At 38.4% G+C, this 26,254-nt stretch overlaps 1 protein-coding gene across 1 annotated transcript; it reads right to left on the reverse strand.

Annotated features, from left to right (window-relative positions):
• Positions 1–2,217: 2,217 nt before the first annotated feature.
• On the reverse strand, positions 2,218–26,254 carry MLYCD (malonyl-CoA decarboxylase). Its single transcript, XM_032990660.2, has 5 exons — positions 25,686–26,254; positions 15,962–16,074; positions 14,496–14,652; positions 13,864–14,013; positions 2,218–3,632 (listed from the first exon to the last, which is right to left on the reverse strand). The coding sequence occupies exons 1-5, from the start codon at positions 26,208–26,210 to the stop codon at positions 3,099–3,101; spliced, it is 1,479 nt and encodes a 492-aa protein (XP_032846551.2). The 5' UTR covers positions 26,211–26,254; the 3' UTR covers positions 2,218–3,098.

Raw genomic sequence — 26,254 nt, forward strand, 5'->3', positions numbered from 1 at the left:
TAATTGAAGCAATAACAAAGCATTAGCAGCTTTGGTTTTCCCTCCTTATAAGCTGCTATCGCTTCATGTCACTGAACCAATTCTCATGCATTTGTTTGGGGCTACAAGAAGAAAAATCTCATTATCCTTTATGTCCAGCTGTTAAGAATATAGGATTATATTGTATTTCCATCTGCAATAAAGGAATGTTAGCTTCTTTTGAACTATGGTCAGATGGGTGTACATTTAATTGCCCCCATAGTTCCTCCTGCTTAAAAATAAAAGCATCTTTCAAAATCACTGCAATTTCAGAAGTCTTCCATTTGAAGTAAGTGACCTGCTTTCCTCATACCTGAGGAGCTTAACATAACAGAGAGGGCTCTCTTTCTATTTTCCTCCCACCCAAGAACGGCTTGTACGTATTCATATAAATAGCTAAACTTCACCTTGAAACCTGAATTCTGAAGGAGTTCACAAAGCTTAGAAAACCAAACAACAGAAAGAAACCATATTCTAGCCACTGTTAAAAACAGTAGTAAAGTGTCCTGTAATAATTTGTATGGTAAAAGTTTCTGTACCAATACAGCATGTGCATATGTTCACTCTAAGCCTCTGTATAAAAAACTAACAAAATACACATGCCACATAATAAAGAAAAAGCAGTGTGTGACTAGTTTGTTTGGTCTGATATTCTAAACAGCAGGCAGCTCCTTTTATTAAGTTTTTCATACCGGGTGCAAAATATACACACACACACACACACACACACACACACACACACACACTGTGTACTCCTTTATGTTCACGTTCCACGTCTAATACTTCCCTAACAAAATTCAGATGGAAATTTAACAAAATTATTTTTTTAAAATGGAGGGTTTGGAATAGAAGAGGCAACCAGGTTCTTCATGTAATAATGCCATGCCAGAAGATAAGTCTTAATTCAGAAAAATTATATACACTTGACTCCAGCTGTCCAGCTGCCTTCCATCCCAGTCTCTTTTACAGCCTGAAGTCTCCTCTAGACATGCAATTGTTCCATACCTGTGATCAACTTTCAGCATTTCTTGAGGATGAGCCATAGACTTTAATTTTAAAACCTTCCATAAGAAGTACTATAAAGACTATATACATACATGTGGTTATGCAGAATACTTACTGTAACTACTGATGCAAAAGCAAAAATTGACAATCACTCTGAAGTTATTTCCCCAGGTTGGCCAGGATGGAGTTGCTTGTTCAAAGCCTCTCATTAAAAGCTTCCAACACTCTGAGTGTTTAATCCTTAGTCCTTAGCTCCTCAGTTGAGAATAAATAAAGTATAATCAAATAATATTCAGATTTCTTTATACTTCTACACTGTTTCCTAATGCACATTCAGCAAGCTATCCAGAGGTGTGAAAAAAAAACAAACAAACCAAATCACTAAACCCCAAAACAACTTCTATTTTGGCTTATACCATATTGCCCCTGGTAGATGCACCTGAATGCCATCATCACAATTCAAGGGAAACTCACCTTTTCTTTAGTGGATCTGGCCACTGAAAAATTGCTGGACACATCTTCCTTACAAGGGGATGATACGATTTTTTTTTTTTAATTGTATCTGATGAAAATCAATTAACTTTAACCTGTTGATATATGGAAAACTGTTGACTAAATAGGGTGCCTGTTTTTTTGGAGCTATTTTTGAAAACAGAATGAAGGCAACATGGCATAGGAGAGCTGCCGCTGCTAATGTGGCATCACTGCCACTGATGACCAACTGCTGTATAAAAATGTTTTTGCTTTCAAGGGAATAACAGGCAGCAAACATATCCACTCATTGCAATATCTCCCGTGAACAGTAGTTAAATCAAGATTTTCTCTTCTTGGAAGGCATGTATAATGAATTCCCATAACATGTTACCAGCTTGGAGGATTTTTATTTTTTTTTTTAATAATGAATACGAAAAAACTGTATCCAATTACATAATTCCATTTTAGGAGAAAGGCTAATTGGACACTTACAGCTTTCTTCACTTGTTTTCATACACAAGCAGGAACTCTATCACTTTCAATTCCTCTGTACAATTCTTTTCTTGAAAACAGGACTGGAATTTGACCAGACACGTAATAAATCAGAAATTACAAAACAGTATGAAATTCTGTTAAGATGGTCCTTCTGCTGTGGTGATACTGTTATCAAGGAGGGCTGTTAAGTGAAGGAAGGTACATGCTGAAATACACAAAACACAATTTATTGAGAAAGTTTATTTTATTGGTTTATAGACCACACCTACCTCTTTATTAAAAAAGCTCTTTATCAACTTAAAAAAATTACCAGAGCCTAAGTATAATACACATATTTGGAAACTTCTCAGCCGATCCATAAGTATCAGTCTCTCTTTATTCCCCTCTCTTATTTGAATACTTCCTTCTTGCTCATTCTATTTTAGTAGACAAAAGTGCAAATATAATACTACATATCTGCTGCCCTGAGATCCTGATTTCTCAACAACACTAATGCAAAGCTTTTCCATGCTCCAACAAAGCATGATTCAGTGAGACTTTTAGTGGGTTTGAAAAAGGAAAATGCCAAGAGGTTCTACATGAGAGTTTCTGAGGGTGAAAAAGACAGCTATTATTGAAATAAAATTGCAGACTGCTGTATGGCTAATCTATTTGGCCCAAAAGTTACCTTCATTTAGTACTTCTTTCCACATACTTTGGTACTGAATTATCTATAACAGTATTATGACAAAGAAGTGCAGCTCCTTTCAAAGACACAGTTTATACAGGTTTATTAGCAAAAGAATAATGGTACGGCTCAAGTATTTTCCATTCAAGTTACCACTGATTTGTAACCGATCGAAAGAATTTTACTCACCCTTTAATACATACCTCCAACCTATATGCACATAACAGATGTCTAGAACTTGCAGTGACTCAATCACAGCCAAGCAAGATTTGAATATGTGGCAATGTAAGCAAGACAAATGATAATCCAGTAACTTTGCATTGTACTGTGCTGAGTAAATTTGTTTTACAAAGGACGTTCTCATTTAAATATAGACACTGCAAAATATCACAGCTCTTTATAGGTGAGGAACGCTTGTTTTAGTTTTCATAATATTTAATTAAAGCTTGCTATTTTGCTGGAATTGAGACACCAAGGAAAGAACCTGCTCTGAGGCTTTGATTTGTTTCGTCCCCAGGTATGCTGCACTATTACTGGCTGTGTCCTCTAAGAAATACCGGTAGTTTACCATCATGCCACAAGCAGCAGCAATGCCCCGAGGGCTTGTGTCTGCCATCCAGTTTATCCGCCACATCACAGAGCCATTCTGAAGATGAAAATTTGCTACTGGATTAAGAGCATAGCCACGATGTTTCTCTCCATACAAATACCATGCACAGAGTCTCATAAATGGTGAATGGAGCACTTGAACTAATTTTTCCGATCTCACCCACTCATTGTTATTTAAGAGTTTCTTTAGTGTTTCAGTAGTAGAGTCTCCTGTGATCTCAGAGATTTCTTGACATTCTGTTTCTGTAAAAAGTCCGTTTCTTTCCAGTTCTTTTGTTTGTGAGGAGAGGAGACCAACAACCCATTTTGTGAATCCTGGGATAGGTGAAAGAGTAGAAAAAGCTTTTATCTGAGGAAGTTCTTTCTGCAGACAAAGGGAGAGGAAAAAAAAATAAATCATGAGTTTTGTCATGATTGACAATGAGAAGTTTGAGTGAAAGAACAGCTGATAGCCTTTACCTGCTGTCAAGCGAAGTCTGGGGATTCTGAGAATTAACTGATACACATAGACACAAAAAAATACAAAAATCACCCTGTCAGTAATAGGTTAGTGACTAGAAAACACTTGGAGCACGAAGAAAATTTGAACACTGACTGAATTGCAGTCTGCACACACAGTCTATATGAAAGTGCTTAAGCAGTACTTATCAACACTACATTCTCATGTATCATTTTAGAGAGAGAAATATACAAATACAATTGCATGACATAAAGAGACTATTTGGAGGAATATGTATTTTTTAAAAAAATAAATATACAAGTTTTCAAAAGCTTTTAAATATCATTTATTTTTCATATGTAACTATCTTTTTTTTCAATCTAAGGGCAGTTTATTATTTCAATCTATTGTAAAATCAGGAGAGGTATGATTTCTAGATTTTTATGGAAAGAAGTATTTCCTGAAGTTTGAAAGAGGTTCTTTATACAGGCCAGCTACTTTTCATGCTATTCCCAAACTATAAACTACACTGATAAAATAGCATGATAAGAAATCCATGCCTGTAGTTAAAAAAATTAATCACACAGTTTAATACTTTTTTTAATGAAGTAAAACCTCTTCTCTACAACTACTAATTTATGAATAAAAACTGTTAAGTATGTTATGTAAAGCAAAACATAAAAAAACCTGTGTGTTAGTTTTGGGGCACACCAACACGAAGAATAGAGAAGGTTGTTAAACTCACTGTCACTTGGAATTAACAAAAATTACACCAGTCAACCCTGCTGACGTAGTGGGGCAAGGAACAGAATGAAGACGAAGCTGAACTGAAACAACCTGAGTGTTGATTTAATTACTGCCCATATAGGAAGAAGTGGCAAGAACCAAGACATTTATCAACAATACAGAAGCATCTTGATGTCAACAGAAAATTGTCTTTAAATGACTATAAAATGCAGTTTTTTTCTACTTTGAGTATGTCTGAAAAAAACATTAAAAAGTCATAATTGCTCAGATGCTACCTTGCACTAGCAAATGCTAATGGCACGTGTGCTGTTAGGTTGCTGGAACCGCACCTGCGCTCTTGCACCCTCAGGTACCCTGTGCTCCACACCACGCTCCACCTGCGCTCCGGTTTAGGAGGATGCAGAAGCCAGGAACGTGGGCCTGGCACACCTCCGGCACAGACTGGAGCCAAGCACCATTTCTATTAACTTTGATAACTGGAATAATAGTCAGCTGGTTATCTATAACATCTTTTTCCTTCCCACACAGAGCTTCCCAAATAGCTTGCGGCTGTTCTGCTGGCTTCCGGCACGACACTACACCAGTCAGCTCAAATCTACCACTACTTTGGTTTTGTGACTTACAACTCCCTAAACTGGATAGCCTCACTTGCTCTCCTTATCTGAAATTCTCTGACTATTACACAGATATGTAAGCCAAAAACTTCTTCTTTTAGGACCAGACAGGAACAAGAAAGGCAGACCAAGTTACCAAGAAACACTCCATTTCATCTCCTTAAGAGGACTGGATAAAGAAAAAAACAAATTATTCTATAAAACACCTAACTTCTGTATCTTACTAAATAAAACAACCATTTTTGTAATCAGAGCACCCGGGAGATCCTGACTGTGTCATATTCTCATCTGCTACAGCTACCATGATCAGATAGTGCAATACTAGTAAAGTTCTGATCTCCTGTGACTTCTTCAACTCCCTGCTAAAGGTCATGATGGTATTTTACGAGTAAATCTGAAGCATATGTCGGTAACAAGATCTGTGAAATTCAACTATCAGGTTTCATCACATATGCATTGCATAAAAGAAAAAATATTCTTTGTAAATCTACAGAATGAGATGTTTATGGAAGTAAATTTCTGCTGGCATCTTAGCATCTCTTTGTATGATTCTACACAATAAAGCATTTATAAAACAAAACAGTTCATTAGGGTTATGCTCTTACTGCAGACCATGGCTACAAGAGATAGGATACAGAAAATATGGTTTAATTAAAAGAGTATTTCTTGGAGTAGACAGTTCAACCTTTTTAGAAAAGTTTCCCCTCTCCTTTTGAAAAAGAGAGCAATGACCACAATATAAAAAATATATATATATATATATTTGGGGGCAGAAAAAGGGCAAAAATGAGAACAGAACAAAGCAACTCTACAGACTTCAAAAATCTTTCCCTTTCCAACCCCATGTTAAATACTTCCCCATGGATACAAAGACTATTTATCCACAAATCAATTCAAAATAACTTCATAAAATTTGAATACAGAATCAAATGCGCTCACTAAATCTTCCTTTAGTCACCTTTCATCTGCTTCTTTGTAGTGTTTCTCAGTCAAAAAGTGTATCTAATCATCACAACTGGAATCCACTTTTCTTTAAAGCAGCGGGATCTTAATTAGTATGGCAGAGGAGAGTTATGCTCAGATGCCCCCTTGTAAGCTACACTTTCCTTGATTCAACACCAGCTCCCACCAAAGACAACACTACTAGCACAAAACCACATCTCCTGGAGAAGAATAAAGATGGCACAGAAGTGTATTTTTAAAAGCCACTGGAAATCATACTACAACGTATTTGTTCTAGGAGAAAAAGCCGATAGCTTTCAGTTCTGTCAAGATGGTAACGAGCAGCATCACTTGCTACCTTCATTTCCCCATCAGCACTGAAGCCGACCAGTGGTGACTCTACTGTGACCGGCTGCAGCTTAGCTGCTGGGACAGTCTGCTGTCAAGTAATCTGACCTTTTGCATGTCAGCTCTTACTGCAGCTAGATGAATTTCTGCCCAGAACTGAGGGCCACTACTCCCTTCTGAAGATTCAATGACCCAGTACCCTTCTGCCTGTCCACACAATAATGGTGGATGACAACTCAGCAACTGCCTAGGATGTGATAGACCTGCAAGTGAACCTGAAGTTGCAGAAACACAAACCTGTAATCTATGAGGAGAAGTACCCTTTTCATGACAGCATCTTTAAACAGCAGCAAGCTCTCTGCAAAAGAGACTGGATTTCAAAATAGGGTTTCATTCTTCTGTGTCTTCATTCCTGTCGTGCTTTAAAGTTTCTCTTTAGTCCAAAACATGGAGAACATAAGAGCCAGGGATAAATTGGTAAAAGTTTTCAAATTAATGACTTGTCAATGAAAAATCCTAGATGTGCTGCCAGAGTACAGATGTTACTACTGTACAATGGGGGTGAAAAAAAAAAAAAAAAAAAAAAAAAAGAGAAAAAGAACAAGGTTGTTAGAGGCTATTTTCCTCTAGACAGGGATTCAAGGAATACAGAATATGTTTCTTTTTGACCCAAATATGGGATTATATTCCCTAAAGGTTTTCCTTTTTTCCTAACTATATTACTCATCCCATAAAAGACAGGGCCTTTGAGAACATATTGCTTGGGTCTCTTTCATGAATCCTGCACAGTATTTGGGGTTAAAGCCTGAGAGAGGAAGAAGGAAGGTAATGTTGAAATTTGAGAAGCAGAAACTCATCTTTCGGTAAAAGAAAAAACTGATTGGACCAAGAGAAAAGGCTGCTTACCACAAAGTCAGGTCTGGAAGTCTTCTGCACCATCTCTGCTAAGATAGAACAGTGTTTCAAAATACTATTTTCGTACAGAACAGAGTTAAGAAATGGGGCTTTTCACACAGGAGCTGAGCCATGCCAACTGCTTCCATAGGTAACAATTCCAGTCTCATCTCCCAGCCTGCAAAGCCAAGAGGGTACCTATGCACCATCCACAATGACAAACGTGAGAATGAACAATTTCTTCCTCTATTTGTCTATTAATAACCACTGCAAAGCTCCTAATTAAGTAACTGACATTCTGTTTCCTTGTGGTGTTGACTGCTCTTTGATTACCATTCACTTTCAGTTCACAAAACCTGTTCACAAAACTCAGCCCAAAACATTTATCAGGAAGCCAGTAGCTCCTACTCTATTAAAAAATACAAAATGGGAACTTGTGCTTATTTTTTTACTTCTTATGACAGATAAGACATGGGAAAGTGACCCCATTTTGAAGCTACAGCACAGACTACTACGTACCTGATAAATGCTTGAGTTTAGGAGCTTATCTGAAGCGGCCATTTCTTGTAGAAAAATAAATAGATGCAGCGAAGTGTGCACATTTATGTTGCTGCTAAAGTGATGTGCTAGTTTCTAAGGCTATTGGTGGAGATCCATTAATGTTTATTTTCTTGTCAGAAACCCACACACCATTAAGAAACAGCTGCTCATTTTGTTTTGGGGTAGATTTCTGGTTTTGGTTGTCTTTTAACTGTGGATTTTCTTCATTGCAGAAGAGTGCAGATTTCTCCTATTATCCATATCTCATCTAATACTGTCTTGCACTCTGAAAGCTGTAGTCCAAGGTCACATTTTTCATCAATGAAAGCAAAGCCTGTTCTGGAAATTATGATCTCCCCAGGTCACCTAGATCAAATTAAGGTAGCAATTACCAACAGCCCAACCAGAAAGCTAAAATCTGCCACCAATTGTTAAGCATTCTATTGAGTCACATAGTAGCTATCAGTTTTCTCCCCCACATGCCACAGGCTATAAAATCCTAAGCAGTTTTCTCAAAGGCTTCACCACAATTATCTGTGTCTGTCATCTGCAGACTGAATTGCTATGATGTACCTTCTGCAGAGCTACAGACCATTTAGAGTGGCTATAAACACATTCTGAATTAAACGTCTGTCTAATGAGAAATCTATCTGTCTACACATTCACCAGCACCTATCAGCTTGCTAGAAATGCATCTGTCTGCTTGATTTCCAGCACCCAATCCGGCATTTGTTTGCTTTCTTATTAGTTGTCTGAAATGGTTTCAAAATCCAACTCATTTCTGGGAACAATACAAGCTTAAATTTAAGAAATACAAGATTATTTCTGTTGTTTGATCCCTGCTTTATATACATTAATATAACCAAGAGACTACACAGAATGCATAAACAGCCTATTCTCAGATTTGTACAGGGTCCTGGGGTGACCCACGCCAGGGCAGCTCGGGAAACGTTGTGGCCCATGGGAGGGACTCATGTGGGAGAGAGTTTGTGGAGGACTGTCTCCTGTGAGAGGGGAATCATGAGGGAGCAGGGGAAGAATGCAAAGAGTTCCCCCTACCTTTGGGAGGAAGAAACGGCAGCACTGACTGCACCCTCCATCCCCTGCCCCCTGCGCCCTTTAGGGAGAGGAGTTAAGAGAAACTGGGAGCAAAGCTGAGCCTGGGAAGAAGGAAGGAGTGGGGGGAAGGCGTTTCTAAGATGTGTTAATGCTTCTCACTGTCCTACTCTGTCTGTTAAGTGTTGTTGTTAGTGTCTGAATTAAATTTTTGTTCTCTTTTCTTCCCCTTATGAGTCTGCCTGTTGCCAGTAACTGTAATGGGTGAGTCATCTCTCCCTGTCCCTATCTCAATTCCCAACCTTTTGCTCTATTTTCTCCTTCCCAGTGCTGGGAGAGAAGAGGGAGTGAGAGGCTGCATGATGCTCAGTTGCCCTCTAAACTCAAACCACAACACCTTTGTATGCAATACAAGCTACACCCCTCAGGTCCTATTCTGATCTGCATTACATCCCTCCCCTTTACACAATTATATTACAATACCTGTCACAAATGTCAAATCGTAATGTCTAGGTAGAAATTAAGGATTCAAACTGCTAACTGTGCACATATAAAGAGATAAAACTGAGGACCAATTTCTGTGACTTAACTTCATACGTCCTCCATCTGCTTAAATTAGTGAAAGACTCAAAAGCAGGGGCCATTAACTTCTGTGCAGTGCCTCAAACTAACAGGGCATAACTCTGAGGGTTGTAATCTTTGCCAGAGCCTCTACCACTGCAGTTTTCCTAACAGTCCTAATAAAAATCCATTTGCAAGAAATACTTCCATGAGGGATTCTGTACTTGATATTCTTTGAAGGTGAGATGTACTACCCTACACATGTTCATGTTTAGCAGTGTATGTGACCAGCTCAAGCAAATTAGCAAGATTTCTAAAAATTTAAGCTCCATCTTAATTGCCTATTAATGAGATTTTAAGGAATCTAGTACTAATAGAATTTAGACAGAACTTTATAGTGTAGATACCTGCTAGATCAATGTTTCAGTACAGTTTTTAAAGATTCTTGCCAAATAAAGGCTTCAATGGTGGAAAAAAAAAAAAGAGTGGCTATTAGCATATTTCTTACTTAGTGAACGTCTTTTTCTGATCTAATGATATACATTCATGACAGGTCCAATTTGGAGTTTTTCTTATGAAGAATGACAGCTGAGGATTCGGTTTTGAGGTTACAATGGCACTTACAAGTAGAAGTGTCAGAGCAGGTTAAGTTAAGGCAAAGTCAGATAAAGGATTTTTACTAGAGGATAAAAAAGTTCTAAGAGTTTGCAGTGCCTTGGGAAAATACAAATCAAATTACATTCTGCAGATCGAACAGATGTCCACAAGAGTTACCTCAAACAAATGACAAGTTATAAAAGTATAATAATCATCAATGATGCAAATATAATGAAAACCAAAATCTTCAACCCCTTCAAATGATCTCCTCTTCCCAAAAGCATTTTATTATCAGTTAAATTAAAGACAGTCTCAACTTGCGTAACCTGGAACACTTGGTGATTTAGCAGCACTTTAAATAAAGATTTGTTTATTACAAAGCCATGCAAAGGTTATATAAAAAAAAGCTCTTCCTATCAGAGACCTCAACTATCTATTTTTACAAAGGCTGCTGAAAGCTTGCTTAATGAGATGTAATTTTTGACCCAACATTTTTTGCTGAGGCTATATTGTTTCAGCTGCTGTCACTAAGTCAACTCAGCACTACTGCTGTACCATTAGTTCCTTTTAAAGTAAGTGACTATAATGCTGCTCCAAAGAATTATGTCCAACCCGAACACTGACAACCTTGGAAAGTCCTTTGCTTACACCTGAGCAGAGAAAGAGAACACGTGTGCAATTAATGCACTGAAGTAGAACCTCCAGAATTTTGGGAGACAAGTAAAACAGGCTGCCAAGAGTATTACTCCTCATATGCCCTGTCTTTGCCATGAATAATCTAACTTTGTAGAAATTTCACAGTGTAAGCATCTTGAAGCTGAAATATACAGGGTTTCTCTCCACTGAAAGGTGAAGTCCATGAAGATAGGCATCACAACATTTACAACAAAAGCTGAATGAGTAGGCACTATAGGAGCGCATCAAGTAATTCTGATAAAAACAGGATGATAATTTAGGGGCACCTCATAGATGTAAAATATATAATGGGAGATGGTTCTTGCAGAATTCAAGGCAACAAATTTAAGAACAATACTTTGGAATGAAGAGGAAGAAAGGATGAAGGACTGGGAAGAAAATAAAACAAAAAAAATATTAACAACATCTAAGAGCAGAAGAAAAACTATTAGAGAACAACATCAATCATGGATAAACACTCCTGGATTAACCTTTATATGTTTTTTAGTCCTACAGTGGTACCCAAACAAAGTTTATCATCAAGAAAATGAATGGTGTAGAGACAATCCATGGAGGTTGTTGTACCTTTTCTATATATTGATATAGAATAAATGTAAATAGGCAGTTCAATTTTTGCTACAACTTCATAGTCAACTAAGCACATTTCCAACTCACCACATAAAACCTTACTACTAACAGCACGTTTTTCATAACATCTTAAAGCAGTGTATGAAATTTAAGTCAAGTGGAAGACCTCCATCTTTGGCACTGTATGGGAAGCACTTAGCTTTCAATATTAAATAAGTTATTTAACCTTGAGGCAATAATTTTATGATTAGATTGTATTTAAAGGCATCTCAGCCAAAGTGTTTCCTATTCATCATGTATTTGATGAATATCAAAGGGCTGGATTTTACAACACTGACAGGTAGAAACTTTATAGAATCACAGAACAGTTTGGGTTGGCAGGAACCTCAAAGATCATCTATTTCCAACCCCCCTGCCATGGGCAGGGATACCTTCCACCAGACCAGGTTGTTCAAAGTCCTATCCAACCTGGCCTTGAACCCTTCCAGGGAGGGGGCAGCTACAGCTGCTCTGGGCACCCTGGGCCAGCGCCTCACCCCCCGCACAGGGAAGAATTTCTGCCTTAGATCTCATCTAAATCTCCCCTCTGTCAGTTTATAACCATCACCCCTCATCCTACCCCCACATCCCCAATCCAGAGTCCCCCCCCACCTCTCCTGTCCCCCCTTTAAGCCCTGGGAGGCCGCTCGAAGGGCTCCCCGGAGCCTTCTCTTCTCCAGGCTGAACCCCCCCAACTCTCTCAGCCCGGCCTCCCAGGGGAGCTGCTCCAGCCCCCCCAGCATCTCCGTGGCCTCCTCTGGCCCCGCTCGAGCAGCTCCGTGTCCTTCTGCTGTTGGGGGCCCCCGAGCTGGCCCCAGCACTGCAGGGGGGTCTCCCCAGAGCAGAGCAGAGGGGGAGAATCCCCTCCCTGGCCCTGCTGCCCCCCCTGCTCTGGCTGCAGCCCAGGGCACAGTTGGCTTTCTGGGCTGTGAGCGCACATTGATGGCTCACAGTCAGTTTTCCATCCACTAACACCCTCCAAGTCCTTCTCTGCAGGGCTGCTCTCAATCCACTCCTCGCCCAGCCTGGATTTGTGATTGGGATTGCCTCGATCCATATCATAAGTAAGAAACACATTCTTCTGTTGGACACATAAAATTTTAGAACTTGCATATAGGTTATCTAAGTATCGTATGTCTATTTTCCTCTATAACTCACTCATAACTTTTCTGGTGTTGTAAGCAATTTAGTGATGGACAAATACATTGTCAATAGGGTTATTTTATGAGAGCAACTCAATTATCCTGAAAGTATTTTTCAGATGTGAAATCAGATAACTGCATGAATTTATTCCAATTTCCCCTCAGTCAAGATCAGACAGATGGCACAGCCTAATTATACCTGGACTACTGCACTTTAGACAATTAATCTAAAAGCCATTCCAAAAGGAAGAAGCAACAAAATTCAGCCAAAATATCCCCTAAAAAGAAGATAAAATAAAAAACTTCAGGGCAGCCAGTTATGATTCAGTAGTTGACTAATCAATCATTTTATAGTAGCAGAAAATTGGTGCATCCAATTTTAAGTTATTTTTGTAAGTACAACTGAAGCTCTAAATCACGGACAATTTTTCCAGACATCATTACTAATCCCAGTGTTGGAACAACGAATAGAAACACTGGTAGCGGTCTTTACCTTTAAGAGGTAGCTTTGTTAATAATTTAAGCAGTAAAGTGTATCAAATTAAATAATGTACTCAACACAGAAATGTGACTGTCTCTTTCACACCACTCTCTATATAGATTAATGAATTTTCATTCATTTCTCCAGATGCTTGGAAGAAAGAAGATTCTACAAGAAGTCCTAAAACTATTAATAACAATCCCATTGTATTCAATGATATTACATAAATTCGTAGAACTGACTTGCATAAAGCAACTGGTTCCTGAAAGTCCTGTGACTTTCAAATATTAAAAACAACTTCTTCGCTATATTGCAAGAAAAATCGTTCTTCTTCCTTTTTAAATAGACATATGCAAGGCAAGCATGCAAACTGCATGCATACCAGTGGCAATTCAATATAACAAACAAGAAAGCGAATTAATTAATGTACAGAAATTAGGTTTGTTACTGAAGCAGTTATAAGATTCTGAAAAAGGAACAGTCAGGTACATTAAAGAGAGAAAATGTTGATCAGGGCCTGGAAGGGAGCCGTTACTATGCATTAAGAATGCCCTACCCACGCAACTGAGAGACAGTAGTGAATCATATAACACATTACATAGCAGTATACAGCTCTATTAAATCTACCTTCAATAGAAATGTGCTAATTTGACTTTTAGGCACCCTATGCACGTGATTAGGCAAACACAATTCATGTAGTACCTGCCAACTATGTAACAGTACCTGCATCTGGCAGACATCAACCAATAGCAGAAAATGTTCTTCCAACTCTTTACACATTTTCAAAGGTGGATCTGGTAAGAAGCTACAGGTGCAGAGGAAGACCTAGCAGCTCCTTGCCTTGAGCAACAACACAAAATAGAAACTAAAACAGTAATCTAAGGGGAGCACACTGGCCAAACAGCATCTGAAGTACACCCTACCACACCTACCTGCAGCTCTTTTACAACCCGCTTGATGAGGTAAGTCCCAAGTTCCACACCTTGCAGTCCCTGCTGAGTCAAACTGATCGAATAGAAAATTGCTGTTGTGATCTTCTCTTTATCTTCTGTTTCTAAAGGTGGCACTTCTTTCACTATGGCCTGGAAAAATAAGAATTAAAAAAAATCGAGCTAGTAGTAGTTATTATGATCACTATGGGGGAAGGAGGCCTTTCTTTTTAACTTTCAAATGTGTTAACACTTTTCCCCTCTGTGAGAAACAACAAAAATCTAATCAAAAAGTAGAAAGAGCTGCTTATCCGTTAGCAAGTGCAGGAAATAACTGTAACATGGTTTAAAACTTTCAGAAGTAATCACAACTGCTTGAACTTTTAATCTCATTTGCTATCTTTTCTTATATATTTCTTATCTTTCTTGCACTTGAGCAAAACCCCAAAATTTCAACTTCTATGATACAGGAGATACACAGAATATCCCTGTAATTTTTAAGTGCCAATTCTCTCATCCCTTAGAAAAATTAAACAAAACCAAATATTCCCAAATTACAAGGAATTAGAGATTTTAAAAGAAGTACATTGAAATTTGAGCAATCTGCTGTGTACTAAATGCATCAGTGACTGTACCTGGATGCTGCTGGAGATATCACTGGTTAGCGCAACATGCAAGACTATCAATGGTTCTCCTGGGATTGCACAGTGAGAAAAAAAGTAGCATCTTCTATATGACCCAACTCGACGCTTCATATCAACCCAGTTTCTAACAGGATGCACAGCTTCAGAACTCAATGAGAAAATAAAAAAAAAAAAGTAAAATTATATATATTTTTTTTCATTTAAAAATAGAGGTCATCTGCCAACCCTACAAGCTCTGTACTTTTCCCACTGATGTCAGTGACAAAACTCTCCTATCAAAAAGGACAATCAGGCTGAAAGTGAAAAAAGTAAAATTCATCAGCAAACTGTGACCAAGTAGCTTTTGAAGTCATATTGCATGCCTACTTTCCTTATTTTTCCCTGGGACATGCTTGTTACGTATCTGAGATTTCACTTCATTTTCTGCTCAGTATAGGATATCTGATTGATCTAACTCATTGCCTGAATCTGAACACACCTCTGAGGAATTTGCTTTCCCAAGCTACAATGTAGTCTGTTAGCACTCCCATTGCCATGACTTCAACCAAACATTCAAAACATTCTTTTCTCTATTACATACTGAAAATCTAGTGTGTTTGCCTAAATACCTTGAGGATTAAGTATAATACTATTAATTATTTTTATTTTGAAAATTTGACTTGTGTAAGATCTCTTTTCTTTGCCTGATCAACATTTCAGTCATGTACTTTCAGAACTCTATTTAGAGATTCATTTTTCTTCAAGCTTTTTATATGACAAAATGCCACACAACATAACCTTGATTCAGTCATCTTCAACTTCATCACTACGACTTTGAGTATTTGACAGAAATTCAGAAGTAAATGTTGTAGATTTTGAGGAAGGTTTATAAAAAAGGTGCTCTCTTCACATATAGTCTACTAGTGATTCTGTGCACTTCACCAGTTCCAGCCAGGACGGGGAGCCTCAGTACATTCAAAGTAAAACATGCTCTTGAGTGTTGGGCACTTCATGCTGCATCACACTTAAATACTAATTCTCCACCAACATGGCTTGCACAGACTGAGGGGAAAAGGTGGTGGCAGTGGTGATGGAGGGAGCAGCAGCACCTCTGGGAGGAAAGGGGGTGGGGGAAGGCAGTGCTGCAGGAATTGAGGTTTGTAGGAAAAAGTAACAGCAGCACCCCTGGGAATGTGGGAGGAGTAACTGAGAAGGCTGGAAGAAAAGACAGTAGTCTACAAATGCAGCATGTGAGCTAAAGGATCAAACTGTGGGACAAATGATCCCCTTCACTGTTCACCTAAATGGGTTTTAAAAAGTGTGCTCCTTAGTGTGTTAAATACAAATATTCCTTAATTATACTTTGCCTATGGTTCGGTATTGAAAAGCTGTATCATGAAAATAGTGGATCTGTGTGGTCACAAGCATTTATTTCATCACCTTGTTATCAACGAGCATTAGCAACTTTTAGCACTTACTCACTGATTTTCTGGAGTACTTCACAAGGTGATTGCCAAGTGACCCGTTCCAGATTTAGGAATCCTGTGGAGAACCACTCTGAAAGCATGTTCTTCAGCACTCCATTCATTTCCTGCAGAAAGAAGAAAGATGGACTTACCTGCTAAATAAGCTAGGTAGAACACAGGAATGTAAGTAAGTAAAGATAACCTTGATTATTTCAAACTACAACACTGGAAGTTCCAAGGAAAATGATGCATCTATTTGAGAAGACTAACCAGTTAACGGTTCAGCTTTCCTCACATAAGACTAAAATAATGAAAATGTTTGAAGACACTGCCGACAGTAAACTGCACACAGGGAAAGGAATATAATGAAAACAATGTAGATGAAAAGCAGACAATAAATGGAAGTATTTGAGCAGTCTTGGCAATAAGGCCGGAGTTGCACAGGTGCTCAGATTTAAATACCATGAAAAAAAATTATGGGAAATGTCACAAAAATAAGGACTTCAATTTCACTTTACTTTCTACCTCTGAATCCAAGTATGCAGCAATTCATGCCTTAGCAAGGCTATTAGTACTAGCTTATTAATATAAAAAAGCAACTCACCAAATTAAAATTTTCCAGTTTCTTACCATATTTTATGAGTCATCTCTACTTTATTAAACTTTTTTTTTCCATTGTCCTTTATAAGAAAGATACAGAATAGCTATTCACTCCTGCACATTCTGCACCATGATTAATACATGAAACTTTCTACTTTTGACAGCTCTCCAAGGCACACAGCATATGTACTGGAGGTGACTGGAACCCATACAGGAACATTTACACACTGGTAAACAACAAAAATGCTTCAGTTTGGACTTTAGCATGGATTGTGCAACTCAGGAGCTGCACATGCCCACTCAGGATGATAAATTGGAAAATTAGTATCTTTCAACAGGATGCAGATAAAATCATAGGCTTTACAGAATTCTTCTTCTCTGTAAATATGAACATTTTTGTGCAAGAAAAAGAAAAGCAACAGCGTAAGACTACGGAACTCAAAAATCACAACAGATTTGAACAGTATGATACAGAATTAAAGCCAACTGTAATATCAAATACTTTCAGAAACATTCATCATATAATGAATTTTATATTGCCTACTAATTTCCTGCTGCCTGTATTATTAAAGATTTTCCTGTCTAAAATTATTTGAGTTTAGAAATTAGTCTTGAACTCAGCACAGCATGAATATCCCTTAAAGAGATTCTAGAGTTTATTTTTCTTTCTTACATTTGCTTTGTATATAGGACACAGTGTGATACCTGCACCAAATTACCAACAACCTGATCAGAAACATAGGCTTACCTGAAACTAACTTAATAACCATTTATTTAAAAACAAAACCTCTCCATCTTCTATTCAGACCTTTATTAAATAGCCACTGCTGTACACAAAATAGACAAAAATTATGCTCCAATGTACTTTAGCTTGCTACATTTAAGCAAAGGAACAGCAGAAAGATATAAATCTATCCAGAAAACACTTAGTACTTAAAACATGCTTCAAAGCTCAGATGTAGTCCCAGGGCTTTCATAAAAAAGCAAAAATATTTCCTATTGTAACCTAACAAAGACAAAAGTTGTTGAGGCACTTGTCAACAGACACACATCAAAGAAGGTTCCTGTTGGCCAAAGTAATGGCTACAAGTATTCCAAGATTGAAAAAAAGGGACAGTTATTCTTTAATTCAACATACTAGAAAAACTAAAATTTTCAAACCTTGACTATGCTTGCAGCCAACTGTGATCAGACACTTCCATCTACACCAATCCACCCAAACTCAGAACCAAATTAACTCCTCCCATAAAAACTCACAGTTGAGAGTAATGACCACAGTCATGGAGTTTGCAATGTAAATTCATAATAAATCCTCGCTCTTTTCCGAATCTGAAGTGCAGATTCAAACTTTCCTTCAGTTTCCCTTTTCCCTATCTACTCCTTCTACACTTACAAAGCTGTGTTAGTGAAATATATAGGGTTTTGTTTAGAACCTATCTTTCCTTATGCAAAATGGCTACTATACAAATGTTTTAGAAGAAAAGTCATTCATCTGCATAGACCAGTTCTGTCATGCATGAAAATTTTGTGCTATCTTTCTACTTTTTTTCAGTAGCATCCTCCAATATATAAGAAAAGAAGAGCTTACTTACTGAAGCATAAATTGACATATACTTCAAATAGTGAAAATGTCAATTGCATTGTTCCAGCTACAGGTAGTATCCATGAACTCTTCCACAAAGTCAACTCTCCCAAGATTTGTACATTTGTCACATAATAAACTGTGCTGAAAGTCTTCTGTCAAATTGTACTTCCACCAGTACTTGTACTACAAGGCTAAACAAAGCCTGTATATGCTACTAAAAAAAAAGTTGTTCAATGAATATGAAACTGAAATAATAATAAAAAAAAATTCACCTTAAGTAAAATTATAGAATAAGCAATCTCCACTGGAAAATAATGGAAGCCACATAATCCATAGCACCAGCATAAAAATAAACCCCTGAAAAAAATACACATATGCAACTACCTGCAACAATTACCACTGAAGAACTGAGAGAAATGAAGGATCACACTAAACAAAATCCACCCCAGGAACGGACAGTCTTCACAATTTTTCACTGAAGCTTTGATTGAAAAATTCCTGCCTTCTCTGTCTCAAGGTAACTGTATCCTACACAACAACAGCGGTGGAAGTAATATTATAGATGACATAAGAAAGGACCAGATTCATCAGCCATGTCAAAACTTTGCAACTAGAATAGTTAAGAGACACATATGCAGTACGCCTTCCCCTGCCTAATACATGGATCTACTGCATATTTAGACTAAGTCTGATGATTTGGGGGGCTTGCCAGACCTACATGTTAAACCTGTGCTGCCTTACTACCTCAAAAAAGCAGGTTATTTCTGTAATATGACATTACTATGAAAAATGCATAATTACTGTTGGCTCAGGGCACCTCAACACTTGACGCACTCTGACAATATATCACTCAACTGCATTTAGAGTAGTTGTAATCTATACTGGCAAAACTGTTTTGGCTGATGCTTCTGGGCTAGTGGATTAAAGAGAAAGCAGCAGGTAGAACAAGCTGTACCAAAATAGAGCCCAGAATTGTCTGCATAACAGCATCTACAAAAAGGGCTCTTTCTGGCACAGGTTAGTCATAAAGGAATTGCATCTCCTGAGCAGCCCAAAGGAGCAGGTACTGCCTTGCAACCTCAACAGGCTTGCATCAGCAACAGTTTTATTGGGAAAAAGCTGAATTTTAGTTCAAGTACTCTCTCATAAACAGATTTGCCTTTTTTTTTTTTTGTTTGTTTTTGTTTTACCCCAATGTGTTTCTCCTATCAAACTGCAGAGGTGTAAGTGTCCTAAACAAGTATATTCTGATTATTTTATCTATTCTGGCTTTAAAGTACTTCCCTTGTGATTCCTTATTTCTGCTCAGCTCTGATGTTTTGAAAAAATTATCATAAATCATTTTGGTCTAATGTCTCTTGGTGCAGTGAAAGTCTCCAGGTATTTCAGGATTGTCTGTTTTGTTTGCTTTTGTAAGGGCACACTGTAAACCAGAAAAATAAGCTAGAGTTACCAGATCTGGGATCAAACTAATAGATTCCTATGGCTCTTGTGTCATCCATCTGCTTTTTGGGACACCATTTCAAGTTGCAGTCTAGCTGCTAGGAGGGAAAGCTGCTGATGGCTGCACTCCTGCTAGTCATTATTTTGAACACACTGCTCTGCATCTATTGGCTGTAAGACAGCTCAGATGGCAACGAGTGACTTGGGAGAAAGCCAGTTATACTACACAGAAGCTGGTAAAAGTGGAAAACACAGGAATCATGCATTTTGCTTCTTTAAAATACCTACAGGCTTAGCAAACATGCTCCATACGATGGGACGTAATGATGCCCAACTGAACTGAAGGCTCCTTTTCAAGATGCAAGACACATTACAGAGCTACTTTAGGTCCAAGATACAGCTGTATAAAAGCAGCACAATTGTAACCAAAGAAGAAAGTGAAGCAGATGTGCTTTCAGTAATGATTTTGGAAGACAGAAATAGTGTTTATGGGAAATTACAACTCAATTCAAATAATCTGTCAGTTGTAAATAATAATGTTTTATAAAACAACAGGGCAGCATGCAGGCCAAAGAATTAGAATAGTTCCAGTTGGAAAGGTCCTACAATGATCATTTAGTCCAACTGCAACTGTGTATGTTGACAAAACTTCTTAGTGTAGAAAGACATAAAACATTTTATACTATCCAAAACTGTTTAATTCAAGTCGTCTGAGCAAAATTCTGAATTGTGTTTAATATCATAGTTTACACTAAGTTTCTGAAAGGCTTCGCTATGATAGTCTGAAGTTAGGGTCTTGTAATTTGTAAATTTAGTGATAAGTAAATTCTTGTTTTAATTTCAGAGGCCTTTCTAGTCATAAAATTACATTTCCAGCATTTAATTAAATTGAAAAAAAGCACACGTTTATTATTCAGCATCCCCATTTTAAATTTGAGCAACAAGACATACTCAGATTATTATTTAAAATTACCAGCTACACTTCAGCTTCTATTAGCTGATCATAAACTGTGATGTATTTTTTTTTCTCATTCCATGTTCTTGCTAAAAAACAGTAAATTACAGGCTTTTTAATCTTCACATCAGGTCTTTACTTATTGGGCAACAAATGGGAAACCTCTTATGAAAATTCATTTTTTTTTTTTAGTAAGAAAAACTGCCTCTCTGATGAGGGAATTATTTAAATTTCCCTCTCAAACTACCAAAAAATAAAATACTCCTTACAATGAAAATTCATATGCAGATATTTACAGATAAGCATAATATGAAACAGCAGTAACTAACACTTGGTGCATATCAAGCATATGGCTCAGTTATTGTTAGTTGCTGGTTAGATATCCGACAGGGCTACAAGAGGAGTATTCTGCCAGACTCAAAAGAGCTGAGTTTTTCCAAGACTTTGGAGTGTTTCATGTTTTCAACCTGATATGCTTCATTTGGGCATACTGACTTAGAGACCTACTCTGATATTGCCAAGTGTTTAAAGGTCTGGTGGCGCTTTTTTTTTTTTTTTTTTTTTTTTAAACACATTAACTTTGAAGTATACATACAGAATATCCCTGGTGAGATAATGAAAAATACACCCATCAGCAAAATGGGATTCAATAATGTGACACAAATAAAAGGGGGGTTTTCTGCTTCTTTATTGGTAATAGTAATTACTGCAGTGGTAATGATATTACTGAAAACTTCCTTGGATCTTGTGTTTTATATTGTTTGATGTCTTATTCCTTAAAAAAAAAAAATAAATTTCATTCCTCCCTCCCCAATTTTGTTCATTTAGACAGTAAGTAAAGTGTGCACAAGCATTTTCAAGTGACTTAATCACCTGTGTATGTTATTTTCCTTAATCTGTTCAACAAACACAATCTAGAAATGCTTCATCAACAAATATCTAACAGTCCAAACTACTTCTGTGTTGATAAGTTTTGAGGAAATAGAAAAATATTTTATATTTACAACACAGCAGTGGGTAATCCTTGTTTTAATAGGTCTTTCAAAATGCAAAGTAAAAACAAAGGGCTGTCTAAGAAATATTTTAGACAGTTTCGGGGGGGAAAAAAAAAAAAAATCCCAGTAAGCCATATAATGCATTCTGTAATTTTCCTCCAGCATCAAGAAGATCCATTTAATTTTATTTCCACATTTCCTTGTCAGTGCAGATACAAATACACAGAAGTTATAAAATCCTTGTTGTGCATCTGTCTTTATGTATGTTAGAATTTAAATCAAATCTACAAAAATTAAATGGCTATACAGGACTTTTGATAGGTAAATACCAAATACTTTTTTTAATAGAAAAATTTCTTTCATTTGTTTCTCTAGTTAAGGGCTTCTTAGGTCTTTAAAGCAAACTGTTTCAATATTCAGATTCTCCATATAGCTATTGTTTCCCATGAGTAAAGAGATATTCTAATCCACTGATGAACCCTCATCAATGAGGCCACAGTTCTTTCAAGGCAGTACGACTGAGTGAAATAAATACATCCCTCTGGTAGGTATGACATCTAACACCACAAATATTTCCCCTCCCCAAAAAGCCATGTACAGCCTACACACAAAATATTCTCCTTTAAAGCCTGTTTTACCATTTCCAGTTACTCTACTAAAATTTAAAAACGCTTTCCCTGATTAAATGAAGGTCAGTGTTCAAATCTGTGAGAAAGCTTTAAGAAAAAAAAAATTCAAACAGAAGTCCAGCTTTAGGTCCTTGTTGTTCTTTCGGAACAGCTGCTATGAGGGGAAAAATACCCAGAACAATTATAGTATTTCTTTTTTTTCTAGTAGACCAATACAAGAACAACATGATTACAGATACACTCTAACTACTGCTTAATTACAGAAGCAGGTTTATTTATAAATCAATTTGACAAAAATGCTATCTTTTTCATTATCTTTTGCCAGCAACTTGAACCTTCCACTGGCTTTTTCTAAATCATATGGAAAGATGAAGAATATTTTAAAAGCAATAGTCGAATGATTTGCTACCTGAAATAATCATGTTGTGAATTTTTCATCTGAGTCCATATTTCAAATGCTGAAACTGAGTAAGCAACCAAGACATAAAATATCTCAAGAGAAAAATGCTGGCACATAAAAAGAAGTACTGTAGGTGAAGTACTTCTGAGCAGTAACAGGAATAACTACACTCAAGAAACAGGTTTTCGGCAAATTTCACTCTGTGCATTGCAAGAACTCATCAGAAAAATCAACTCGTTTATAAAGACACTGGAAAACTTGCATCTTCTTTGGTGGAAGGAAGGAACAGAACACATGAAAAGAAAATGAGAGGAAAAAAATTCAAACAGCATAATGAAAAAGAATTAGGCCCAGCTTTATTGTAATTTAACTTTTCAAACAATGTATTTTGTTCCAGTAGTTTTTTTTTTTTTTAAATTGTTGTCTTAACGTTATCTGTCAGGCTTACAATAGTAATAATTGATTCACATATTTAATAGAAAAGAAAACCCACCTCTGGGACAGATTACAAAGAAATGTTTCTCTTCGCCATATGCCCTGTATGTATTTTTGGCAGACTCTTTGGAAAAAAAAGGCTGTGTAGCTTTAAAAATATAGGTTACCACTAAATTTTTGCCATTTGATTATCACAGGACTTGAGTCAAGAGTACTCATCATTTACACATCCACAGACAGACATTTACTATGTCATAACAACTTGTCACTGAAGATACCAGCAAGTTTTATGCCTTGCTCTAGGTGGCGATTCTGCCTTCTAATAACCAACTTAAATATAAACTTAACTTTATTTGCAGCGTGTTCCTTCTCTTTGCCCAATCTGTCATTTTAAGCATCTCCAATCCACTGTTCAAGATCTGTGGAATTCTTCCAGTGAGGTAGTCACCATTCTTCTCAATTTCTTATAAAGTCAGCTTTTTGAACACAATTTGCCGTACATTGGATCCTGACAGATAGGGCAACATGACTTCTTATTTAACAGACACTGCTAAAATAGTTCAGTGACTGCAGTGCTCAATCTTTCACAAGTCTAATGATGAGACACATTTTGGAGTGCAGTGCAGCCGGGCACATCACGTGGTAAAAATCAGAGCAAGTTAGGCATTCACATTTCTTCATTTACTTTAAACATCACTTCAACTTAGGAAGTGATTTATGAGATGACTGAGGGCATTATGAATATGAGTATACTTTGAAGTAACTGAAGACTACACTGTACCACTTTGCAGTGCATCATCTATTTTGTTAATGATTCAGTAACACTGAAACCAATGGAGAAACAATCATCAGGTAATTTGCATCTTCTTGTTTTAAAATAATACCTTAAGAAATTCAGGCAGACAATAATTCATCATATAGAATAGTGAATCCTGACATGTTAACACTCATCCCAAATTCCAGAGTTTTTTCTCTATCTTTTTTTACCTCTTTCCTGCAGTTAGGGAAACCAGGAAAGAACCACTGTGAAACTGTTCACTACAAGATCCCAAAATATATGTTGTATCACGAGAACAGTTGTCTACTCAAGACATAAATTCTTTATTTAAAAAAAAAAAAAAAATCTAACAACCCCCTCCCCCAAATCTATAGCCCGAATATTCTCCTATATAGTTTTCTCTGTTCTTGACATTTAGCCTCAGAACAAGTAATACAGTATCTCACATCTACAGTGTAAAGTATCAAATTAAATGCACATGTCCTCACACCACTTCCAATGCAGAGACTGTCAAGACCTCCTGTGGGTTGGGTGCTCCCTTGGGTGCTCACAGTTATTCCAACACTTACTTGCAGTAGAAGCAAGTAGATTTTAAAGGCTGAGCAAGACACTTATATCTTGCTTCTGAAATAACACCTTACCCAGACATGCGAGCAAGGGCACTGGAATAGCATATAGTCCTAGGTCTTGGTTACTGTGGAAAACAGATGAGAACGCCCTAAAGGAAACTCCAAACTGAAAAGAAACAGTATCCAGGGTAAATCTTTACAGTCAATAGGTCACAAACACTAATGCAAACCAGGTGTAGCTTAATCCCTCCTGGTTTATGTGCTATTTATCACCAACTCTAATTTTTAAAATATATCACATTTGAAAAATAGAACTGATCGAGAAGTGCAAAAAAGACTACAAGAACAGATATGCAGAACTAAGACCAGTCATATGATGAACCCAAACCTTTAAGAAACATTTTGAGAAAATTACATAATGGAATGCTTATGACAGCCCTTTTATTAATGCTTTAGTTTTGCAGACAATATTTACCTACATTCAAATGAGTTTAGTATGTTTCTGAACATGCTGTATTATTTGACATATATACATTCTGCTGTTTTAGCATGATAGAAATGGGTAGTTTTGTAAATTCTGTTTTTACTTAAGATGATCCAACTGGATGTGGAATCTCACCAATGCTGTTGCTACTTCAGTTATGCAATGACCGTGGTTAATTGACAATACTGACATAAAAACCATCATTTTCTTGTCAAACTTAATTTGTATCTGAATATTGAGAAACAAGTTACGGTCTGTGCACCTGACCAACTTGATGTATGTCTCCGTTGTCTTCCATGAAGTTCTGTCACCTTCCACCACTGTCATCTGATACATCATTCCTTCCTCCACACCCACATCACCTCACTGCACCATGGGGATGTTTGACCTCGCCTATTTTCTACATACTACTGAGCTAAAGCATGACAAGTCCTTTCTCCTGCTGACATTCTTCCTCATTAGCACGACACGGCTGCTACATCACCTGTGGCCCTGTATCGGGCTCAGGAGTCACATCACTCCACGTCACTCCTGCAGCGAGTTCCTGACGCAGCTTGGCAGCCCCAACATCAGCTGCATGATGTCATGCTGCATCAGCGTGGCGCTTCCACCACCCACCCCAGCCTCTCCAGCCACTTCATTTCAGAAAGCCCATCGCTTCACACCATGGGCCGCTCCCTTCCTGAGCTGTCAGCAAAGCCAGCTCCCACTGGTGCCACGACCTGGCACGGTGACCCCAACAGTGGATCAGGTTCAGGGGACGCCTTCCAGCCCCACGAGTAGGAAGCACCAAACCACATCCCTCCCTCTGTTCTCACCCCCGGCTCCATTTCGGAGCCGCCCACCCCCATGACATGACTCACCTTGACATGAGGCCCGTCCACCGCCTTGGTCGCCAGCCCCTCCACCAGGTCGCCCCTCAGCTCCACCAAAAAGCGCAGCCCGCCCTCGAGGCGGCCCAGGTGCTGGAAGAGACCCCGGTACCGGGGGTTGAGGTAGTAGCGGAGCCGGTCCTCGGCCTGCAGCAGGGCCCCCAGCTCCCTCTGCTGCTCCCGGGCCTGCAGCACCTTGTCGCTGAACTCCGCCACCCGGCCGTGGTCCACGCCGTAGTCGCGGGCCAGGCGAGTGAGGAGCTCGGCCCGGGGCGGCCCGGCCGCCAGCCCGCGGTAGTACCTCACGAACTCCGCGCTGCGCAGCTCCGCCGGAGGCGGCGCCTTCTCCTTGGTCTCGTAGGGCGGCAGCGGCGGCACAGACCGGCTCAGCAGCTCCTCCATGCCTGCCACAGAGGCAGCGCTGGAGCCCGCCGAGCCCCGACGCGGGCCCCGCCGTACCGCCCAGGGCCCGCGCCGGAGAGGCCGCGGCCTCAGCCACGGGCCCAGGCGGCTCATTTCGCCTCTTGCGACAGCGGGAGACCGCCCTCCCCCGGGGCCAG

Source organism: Tyto alba, unplaced genomic scaffold (assembly GCF_018691265.1).
Source record: "Tyto alba isolate M040663 unplaced genomic scaffold, T.alba_DEE_v4.0 Super-Scaffold_26, whole genome shotgun sequence".
In the NCBI taxonomy this organism is placed as follows: domain Eukaryota; kingdom Metazoa; phylum Chordata; class Aves; order Strigiformes; family Tytonidae; genus Tyto; species Tyto alba.